Source organism: Penaeus japonicus, unplaced genomic scaffold (genome assembly GCF_977035675.1).
Source record: "Penaeus japonicus unplaced genomic scaffold, GWHDUDI00000001_assembly GWHDUDI00000015, whole genome shotgun sequence".
Lineage (NCBI taxonomy): Eukaryota > Metazoa > Arthropoda > Malacostraca > Decapoda > Penaeidae > Penaeus > Penaeus japonicus.
Genome location: NW_028234417.1, coordinates 18,659,203 through 18,669,202, shown reverse-complemented (window position 1 = coordinate 18,669,202; position 10,000 = coordinate 18,659,203). Strand labels below are relative to the sequence as shown.

Here is a 10,000-nt window from a genome sequence, read left to right as displayed (position 1 = left end):
TACAATATACTCTCTATCCATTTACTCCCAACAATCATAAATATTATAGTTCCTTTGTATACTGTGATATCAAATTAACATGAATATATATTCTAAGACTCACACAACAGTATTGCTCAAAACCTACTTTTTCTGGTTGTTTCGCTGGAAAGCCACAGAGCATACTGGACAAACGTGTTCCAAGTGTGAGTTGATGTGTTCCTCAAGAAGACGGATAGCTCCAGATTGGAAGGACAAGGTGCACATTGGACATTCAATCAGTTTTCTAAAAGAAATTTTGAGTATTAATCATTTTTGTTCAAGGAAAAACAGAAAAAAATATGACTGCCAGATTTAAGCAATTCAAGTGGCAAGTGTAAAGCTGTTTAATATCTATAGGCAAAAGTAAACACTCACCCATTCTCATGGGATGCTGCTAAAGAGGTGCCCTCATCATTATCACTGGTGCTATGGAAATCATCATCATCAGATTCATGTCCTAGTCCACTGGTCAACTGCTGGCTTGAGAACTGGCTCATGACAGCAGCTTGACGGGCAGTCGGCGTGGTCTCTGGCAGTAGAGGGGGAGGGAGATTGGAACCAGTGGGGTCATGAGGAGCAAGTGCAGGCTGAGGGACAACCAATGAAGTTCGAGGGGGAGAGCTGACCACTGCTTGTGCCTGCGCTCGTAGAGAGTACATTGAGGGAGTTGGGGAGGGTGCTGAGGGTCGAAGGTTTCCACCTAAAGGATCCTGGGGAGGCAAGCATGCAATCTGCATCTCTGGCTCTGGGAGGAATACAGGTGCTGTGCGTTGAGCTGGCAGGAAGCTGTTGCTATATAAAACTTGCTGCTCAACACTGCAACCAGACTGTCTTTCTATGGATGACCTCTGGCTGCTTTGGAACTGTTCTTGTTGCTCAATGGATTCCTCTTCCTGCAGAACAGACTGTGTTTCCAGAGGTTCTTCTACTTGCTCAGCTTCCTCCTCTTGTGCTGCTTCCTCCTCTTTCTGTTGGAGTTCCTCTTTAGGCTGCTGAGATTCCAACTGCTGCTCCAAGCCAGAGGTTGTGTCTCTGTTGCATGCCATGGTTTCAGGCTGACGGGCTTCCAGCTGGGATTTCAGAGACTCAATCTGAGAGGTGAGCCTCACCACAATGTCCTCCATTTTACGGTGCATGGTCTCACTTAACTGCTGGGTGGACTGAGAGCAACTTGTGCATGATGTTAATGCTGATGAGCATGACTGTAACATGCTAGCAACATCTTGGTCTGTGGGTCTATCTGACACTTCTAAATCCTTCATGTCATCACTGCAATCTTCACCATCTCTGACCTGGAGCCATGAGCTGCCTTGAGAGGACACCGATTCTGTCATGGCTGACATCTTCTGAAAGATGTAAGTATATCTGTAGCTTGGATGTTGTCAAGAAAAGGTTATGGTTAGAAAAATAATGAACACTCCTAACACTAGGATTCTTTCATCTCTACATCTACCTGCTTAACCCCTTGACTATGGGCAGTAGAAAACGCCCCTCACGCCGTATCCGAGCTGCCGGCGCGCGCCAAATTTTAAACGTCGCTACTGAATATGACAAGTTTTAAGCCAAAACCTCTACAAGTTTAAAGCCAAAACCTCAACATAATCATCTTGTGTTATACATCAAAATATGCATGGTTAACCTCTTCCCCCATATGCATGTGACAAGTTATTTACATGGGTTGGGAGGAAGATGGAAAGAGTGACCTTGGTGGGAGGCCTCACTCAGATAACCAAAGAAAACGATTGAAATAGTATGGTAAACTAATCATAATGTGTTTAATATATTTACATAATGTTCCATAAATAAATAATAAAATGATTGCTAGCAGGGCCCATCAATGCCTCCCCTGGTATAAGCGAATCCCACTCTTATGTAATAAATTAATAATAATGAAAGTCAAGTAATATATCGTATCATATCCAACCTCCATTCTGAAAGATCTCGTACAGTATCCGGAAGAAAGAAAACTCAATTCCACCAGAACTCAGCCAGGACGCAGTATGCGCGTCCTCGGGTTTGACGCGAGCGCTGCGAGGACGCAGTATACGCGTCCTCATGTTGAAGGGGTTAACCCCTTGAGATGAAGGATGTGACATTCATGTCATGGCTTTGCTGGTCTTCCTGCCACATCAGATGTGTAGTGGCTGGTCACCAACTCAGCAGCCTCAGATTTCGAAATACATTGGTGAAACGTCCAGGCAGAGGCATAACCACCAAATTGTTTACACATTAACCCATTGCCTAACGTCCGAACTGGTCGTCAGGGCGGGTGGTCAACGACACTAGCGACACCGGCCAATAATTAGAGGGACGGGGGAAGGGTTTTCTCAGCCCTCCGGGTAGCGCAGACTAGCTCAAACATTAATTTTCCATAAATCCATCATAAAATGAGGGTTTAGGCTGACTTTGGAACGCTGTAGCTCTACAGCTAGCGCCGTTACAACCATAACACTCTATGACTGTGTGCGCGCTTCAACTGTGAGCAGATCTCGATGTCGCGTCTTGTACGCATTGACTCCCGTCTTATAGGCCTAATCGGTGCCGACTTGTATGTCATGACACCTGTACTAAATGGGTTAATACAAAAAAAAATTGTTTTACATCTTTGAAGATGGTGCTCATTTTACTTCATACAAAAGAAATAATTTATTAATAAAAAAAAATTGAAAAGAGTAAATAAATAAAAAATAAAAGCAAATATCAATAAGATGAAACATTGAGTGATAACATTAAAAAACATACAATGGCAACACAAAGGTAATGTGACTGACACTTGGATCCCATTCCCAACCCCCAATCACCAAAAAGAAGGCAAGTGTACTGCACAATGTGAAATTATTCTGAAAAACTGCAAATTACCATATAGTCAAGATGCCTGCTAGAGTAACACATGAGATTTCAACATCAATACTTACAACTGAACAATAAAATGTTACTCATTAATTTCACCAGAACATTAACCCTTTCCTGATGGGGCACGGCGATAAGTGAAAACCCCTACCCCGGGCTATTGCAATATTGCATTGGAAACGTCACAATGGCATGACGCCCCGGCATTGGGAATTTAGCTGTGTCACATGGGTGTGACGCACTGTCGTCATAGGGTTAAAGGCAGATGTTGACAAATATAGGATTCAAGGAGGAGCAATAAATAAATGCATTATTTTCTACAGCAGCCCATATCATGTAACCTACATAAGAAGGACTTACAGTGACATCATTGTCAGGATTCAGAGACTGGCGAAGTTTCTTGATTTTCTTTACAAGCCGCAGATTGGTGAAGGCAAGTGACTGATATTCTGCCTTGGCTGTTTGTAACCTGCTGCTGAGGTCACTGGCAATTCTTTCAGCTGCTTCTCTTCTTCGGCACTGCTCGCTATCCTGAGAGAGGAGGGATATATTATGTTAATAGAAGTTTTAAAAGAACTATGGCTGAAAGACACAAAGACACACACAAACCAACACCAGAGAGAGGGAGAGAGAGATCGACTTGTAGTCATACCAATTGTTTTTTCCTGCTCCATGATCTAAACAGACTTCATGAATTATTGGTGAAAAATATATCACCATCTAATACATAATATAAGTGAATACCCTTTTAGTCTACAAACCCTAAAAGTAGATTTACGGAAAAGTACTGATCACTCTTGCAATTTAATTAAAGAACAGTATACAAGACTTCACTGAACAGATTATCAAGCAAAATGCACTCTAATTAAGAATTTAACATTTGATTCAAATTGTACATACTTTTTTAAGTCAATTTGAAGAAAACGTAAATACAATAACTTTGAGAAGTATCATTTGCAGAGGCATATTACCTTTGATTTCTTAGGTGCCTAAATTGTTTTTCAATTTACGGGTGTCATGACTTACATGATGTTGTTTAGTTATTAATTGAAATTATAATTACTATAATTGCCATAATAGTCACCAAAATAAATCTATTATAACCCCACTCACGATGGGACATATTTTTGCCTTTTCCCGCTTCCTTAGGGAAGATTTCAAGTGTAACACTTCGTTCTGAGGTGTTTTCCTGCTGCAAGAAGCTGTGATGAATGTCTCAGAGCATTTTTCATGCAACTTATTCTTATTGTTTGCATGATTGCTTCTACAATGTAAAGGCATGAAAAACTATTGCCATGTTCAGAGGAGATATTTTAGCCGAAAACATGTTGCAGCAATATTTTTCTAGTGTTACTTTATTGAACTTTGCCTATATTATTCATTTCTATGTGACAATATCAATGGAAAGTGGCAGCATTCTTTTGGTATCAAAATAGATGATTTTTACTTTTTTTTTCCAAAATGAAAAGAACAATATAAACAATCATATATGTACATACATGTATGAACACGTACCTCGTGATGCGAGGTGATTTGACATCACAGGTAATAGACAAATTAGAAATAGTATTACTTTAGCAATTTTTTATCTTTTTTTTTTTTTTTTTTTTTTTTTTGACTCAGATCCTTTTATTCAACTGATCAGCAGCAGAAATGATGTCATTCTTTTATGTAATATCACATTTTATGACATTCAATCACCTAAACTAAAGTAACAGAGACTAAGAAATTATGAAAAAAAGTTATATCTAAGAACAATCTAGCAATATATTCATGACATCACAGCATACCACAACTGCCCTGCCTGGAACTAGGTAATAAAACACGTTTCAAGACATCACCCAAAACTGGGGATATTTTCTGATCACATAATAGGACGTCAACCGGTGCGAATGGGTTAAAGACCCAAATATACATGCAACTCTCCTAGCACCAGCAGGAAAGAAAGCCTTGAAAGGCGCCCACCCATTGCCTCTAACAAGTACTATCATTATATAGTGATGACTTATAAAAAGATGTCACCCTCCTGCTTTTAAGTACCAGTGATGCTGTATGTGCAGGCATACTGAGAATAGGAAGGTGACCCTGACCATGTGCAGCTCCTGGTATGTGCCACTGTGCTAGTATGACTTCTATGAGCATGCAAATCTATCCCGTTTACAATTGGTTATAGAATCAACTATATTTTGTAATGATTTTCTTTGTATCAGATTTGTCTATATTTTCAAACAGGAAAACTGTGCTTCAGTTACAAAGAAATCAGCAAAACTATATGTCTTAATCTTATGTGTATTTACACTAGTCAAATAAAATGTGTTTGTAGCCCCCAAGCCTGTCAACAATTAATATTTGGCTTTAGAGGCAAAACATGAGGTAGGAATACAAATTTTACCTCCCTGACCGAGACTTGGTCAGGGAGGTAAAATTTGTATTTTTATATTAAATGCGTTACTGCATTCTACCATCTTTTTCACATGAGGTAGGAAAACCCTATATAAATTGAGAAATGAGAAAACTTGCCTCAGCACTCTCCAGTTGCTCAGCATTTTCAATCCTCTCCTTCAACTGTGAAATGGTAACCTTCAGCTGTTCATTGTCCTGTGAAATAACCACTTGTCGTTCCTTCTGTATATTCTTCTCCTCTTCAGCAGCCTCCAGCTTCTCCTCAGTAGCCTTTAAGTTATCTTTTAACTGTGTCTAAAGATAAGCAAAATAAAAATAAAATTGTATAAGAAGTTTCATAGATACTCTGTCTAATAACGATCATAAAAAATTTGGGTCTAGAAAATTGTCAAAAACTTACCAGCTCTAAAACAGCCTCAGTAAGCTTGGCTTCCAGCTCTTCATTAGTTTTCTTGGCCTTTTCAATCTCTTCTGACTTTAAGATAAGTTCTTCTTTGATCTGCAAAAATGAAAATGAAATAATTTCAGAATTGGAACTATTACCGACTGCCTAATGATTGTTTCATGTCTTTGGGTAGAGGGACTAGGAATATAGTATCTTAAACTTACAGTTGAACATTTAAGGGCCAGTGAATTCTTCTCTGTTTTGTCAGAGGCTGCGGAAGAAGTCCAAAATTCCAGTTCTTTCGCCATAGAATCCCGGTCTTCACGCAGCTTCTCCAGCTCCCCTTTGGTTGTCTATGGAAAAGAATATGCATTAAAAAGTATAAAGAGAGAGATAGAAGGCACATGGTAATAGCACCAGAAAAATATCTACCAACACATGAGATGTCTACCTGAGAATAGCTTGCAAACTCCTGCTTCACTTCCTGGAGTGCAAGGTCTAACTGCTCCTTTTGTTTACGAATCTGCAATAACTCATCCTGGATCTTGTTCCTCTCTGTGGTAATCTGGAAAAGAGAAAGATTGATAATCAATAAGAATCTAAGCCATTTACTAAACTTTTAAATCTGCACCAGAAACAAAATACATAAAAACAGATATAAACATACAGTCTGTAGTTTTTGCTCCAATTCTTCTGTCTTGGCTGTGGCAGCGGCCAAAGATCGGTCCAGCGTTTTGACTCTGTCCTCTAGGTGGCCCTTCTCCTCCACCACCTGACCCACACGACCCATGAGCTCACACTTTTCACTTGATTCCTTCTTCATCTTTGTCTCCAAGGCCTGTGTATTCAAAATGTAGACAGAGCTAAGCAATGTTTGTGGTGATGAGTGCCTTCATACTCCAAAAATATATGACAAGGAAAAGAATTTTGTGATGACATGATCTTCCATCCTGACCTGCAGATGGTGTTGACACATGGTGAGCTGTTGAGTCTTGTCTTCCAACAACTTTTCTTTCTGCTCCAGAATTTCACGTGTGCTTGAGAATTCTCCAAGTAACTTGTCCTTTTCTTTTGACAACTGGAAATAAGTATATTCATATACCATTACTACAAAATACAGATAATGTATTTCAAATTAATTAATATATTTTTGGGGGGCCCTGACAGCTTAACCAATTGTGGATGGGGCCCCTATCAACCTAACTGTCAGGACAGGCAGCATAGGCTAAAAATTAGATGGACAAAGGAAATACTCTCTCCTCCACCTAGGCATTACAGGCTATCCTAAAGAATATTTTTCCATAAATCCACCACAAGAGATCCCAATGTTGATACTCATCTTTTAGGCCTAATTGGTGCCGTCACATTTGTCATGACACCTGTCCTCAATAGGTTAAGAACAATAGTTTTCAAAGAATGGCACCAGTCACCTACCATATTGATTTTGTCATGTAGAACACTCTCGTTAGAGCACACCACCACCATTCCATCTTCGCCATCATCCACACCACACACGTTGTTTACCCCCAGGGACCCCACAGGGTGAAGTTGGAAAGGGGTGGACACACCCACAATCTGACCCTCATGTGTGACATAGCAGAATTGGAAAAATTCACCAGCATCCTTTGGCAAAGAATTTGCTGTTGAAACAATGGACAAGAAATCAGAAGAACATTAAAAAAAAGGTGATTTATGTATCACATTACAACAGTAAAATCATGTAAACCCAATGTAGAGCTATTATAAACTGTAAAGACTAACCTTTGAAGACTACTGTAATGGGCAGCTGATTTGTTGTGTGATCTTTGCTTGGTGTCGGTGCCCATTCATAACAGAGGTAATCCTGCGGTGACCCAAAGCCTACTCGGTAGAGTGCTACTCGATCAGAAGATTTAGCAGTCACACTTGGTGTTAGCACGTATGAAACAGCAATATCAGAGTCTGCTGTGTAAGTAGCCTGGATATTTTGAAACAGTACCTAGAAATAGAAAATGAAACCATATAGAATCAAATTTCACATAAAGACATACTAACAAGAGCTGGAAAGAAGAAAAAAAATAATGTGAGGTGTTACCTTTCCAAAGGAGGACTCTGCAATAGACGAAGGCCTGATGTCCTCCGACTTGAGAAATTCGACCCCACTCGCCATGTTTCTTTGTTCACTTGGTGATATTTCTTCTGGACCAACCTGAAATGTTATATATTATCAGTAAGATAATATGAAAAGTTCTTAGTAGTCACAAAACTTTGAATACACATAAATAGTTTAATAATCAATCTGATTACCTAAGAACATGTTCTAGACATGAATTACAACAGAAAGCACTCTAATTCAGGTATGTATCCCATCCACAGATAAATAAAATTAATAAAATAAATTAGTACCATACACTAAATAGGCTAGCAAAAAACTCTCATAGCAGCATATATCTGCCTAATGCTGCTCATTCTGGCAATATAGCAAGCGCGCACATCTTGTGCTGAACTTCTCTGAGTGATTTTTACCTGCCCCATTCAAAGGGGTGACAAAAAGGTGTCTTTATATTTTTTCACCTCTTTTTTTGACAAAAGAGAAAAGGAGGTACATACCAAAGCAACTGCAATGTGTGTATATATAAATATAACTATGTACAATGTGTATATATGGCAAAAGTCCACAATGTGATAGGACATTATATTCTGATGCTTTGATATAATGTCCAGTGTGTATTGTTAATCAGTTTTAGACAAAAATCTTTTAGATAAATCTCTTTTCACCATTATATTTTAACTTCCATTGTCCCTTTCCAAGGTATGTAGTGGAATGTTTTGAAATTATCACAATGCTACTTAGCATTAGCAAAACATACAAAATGCTTATATATGCTTAACCCATTGCCGACGGGGCATAGATTTGCTTATGCAGGCTCCAGGATGAGTTTTATTTCTGATCGAGGCAGCTTCTGCCACATAATTTAATTTTTCCCACTCCCTTTCAGTTACTCATTGTAGAGCTAGATCCATTTTTGTGTTTTGTTTTTGTGTGTGTTTTACTGTTTTTAGAAATTTATATCTGTCATATCACAGGTTCCATCAATTCTGCAGTTGACTAAAATTGTAGTTCAGGGTCCATATCAACTCATTTTTTTTCTTTATACTCAATGTAATAGAAGTATTACTGTTTTAGGGGGGGACAAAAAACAACTTTATTTTTTCGTATTTCTGTAGTCACGAACGAACACGAAACTTATAACCATCCAAAATGAAGAGGAAGGAAACTTGTGCTTTTGACAGATGTGCCAATAATAAAGGCATCCTACTATACACAGTGGCACACATTATGGCATTGTTGTCATGTTTCTAGTCTCTTCTCCTGCCTCTTCTGCTGCACTTTCTTCTTTCAAAGAGCGTGGCAACTTGCGATGTGCCATCCCTCTATAGAGATAGTACTTGCTAGAAACCGTAGATGGGTGCCATTCAAGGCTCTCTCTCCTGCTGGTGCTAGAAGAAAGTGGTGCCATCTAGGTTTTGGAAGCGAGTTGAAACCCATTTTGCTTAATATTACGGCAGTTACAATAATTATGACTGCAATTGTTAGCATCACTCACTTATTACTCATAGCACAATAAAATAACACAGTGATCCAAAATCCCCGAACGTCATAACGCCCATTGTAAGGCAAAAGCTCCTGCGTCATGTATGACGAAAAAACACGTCATCCGTCGTTAACGGGTTAAAGGAATGTGGGTCACCAGCATGTAATCTTATGAATCACATCACCTGACTCAGAACATATGGGAAGGATACATTTAGTGACCATATAAAAGAGCCAAACAGGAGAGGGGGAGGGCAGGGTAAGGGGACTTTGAGACCATTTTATAATGGACCAAAATTTTAAACCATTCATGCCTGATGAGGTGATATCCCCTCATCTGAATATTTCCCTCCGGCTGGATGATGTCGTATCACGTCATGATCTCTCCCTCTTCACATAGTTACTCATGTATATACACACTGCAGTTGCATTTGTAGAAACACATAGAGGCTGCGTGCACTAATTATCTTCACAGCATGAGCTGCATTAGGCAAATAATCAGCCTAACGCAAATGGGTTAACCCCTTCACTACGAGGACGCGTAAACTGCATCCTCGCAGCGCTCGCAACAAACCCGAGGACGCACATATTGCATCATGGCTGAGTTCTGTTGGAATTCAATTTTCTTTCTTCTGGATACTGTACAAGATCTTTCAGAATAGAGGTCGTATATGATACAATGGATTACTTGACTTTCATTATTATTTCATAAGAGTGGGATTGGCTTATACCAGGGGAGGTACCGATGCGCCCTGCTAGCAATCAGT

At 39.3% G+C, this 10,000-nt stretch overlaps 1 protein-coding gene across 8 annotated transcripts in view; it reads right to left on the bottom strand.

Moving 5' to 3' along the window:
• The window catches only part of LOC122267335 (uncharacterized), a 25,859-nt gene that overhangs the window by 397 nt on the left and 15,462 nt on the right, over positions 1 to 10,000 (bottom strand). For 7 of the 8 annotated variants that reach the window (XM_043037392.2, XM_086544659.1, XM_043037388.2 and 4 more), the window contains 12 exons: positions 7,734 to 7,847; positions 7,421 to 7,637; positions 7,094 to 7,299; positions 6,615 to 6,737; positions 6,327 to 6,497; positions 6,111 to 6,224; positions 5,884 to 6,012; positions 5,675 to 5,773; positions 5,392 to 5,568; positions 3,232 to 3,402; positions 397 to 1,367; positions 128 to 265 (listed from right to left, as the gene is read on the bottom strand). In XM_043037392.2, the coding sequence (XP_042893326.2) occupies positions 128 to 265; positions 397 to 1,367; positions 3,232 to 3,402; positions 5,392 to 5,568; positions 5,675 to 5,773; positions 5,884 to 6,012; positions 6,111 to 6,224; positions 6,327 to 6,497; positions 6,615 to 6,737; positions 7,094 to 7,299; positions 7,421 to 7,637; positions 7,734 to 7,847 (2,630 nt within the window). The remainder of the gene's footprint in view (positions 1 to 127; positions 266 to 396; positions 1,368 to 3,231; positions 3,403 to 5,391; positions 5,569 to 5,674; positions 5,774 to 5,883; positions 6,013 to 6,110; positions 6,225 to 6,326; positions 6,498 to 6,614; positions 6,738 to 7,093; positions 7,300 to 7,420; positions 7,638 to 7,733; positions 7,848 to 10,000) is intronic. The other variant, XM_043037386.2, reaches the window with a different exon arrangement.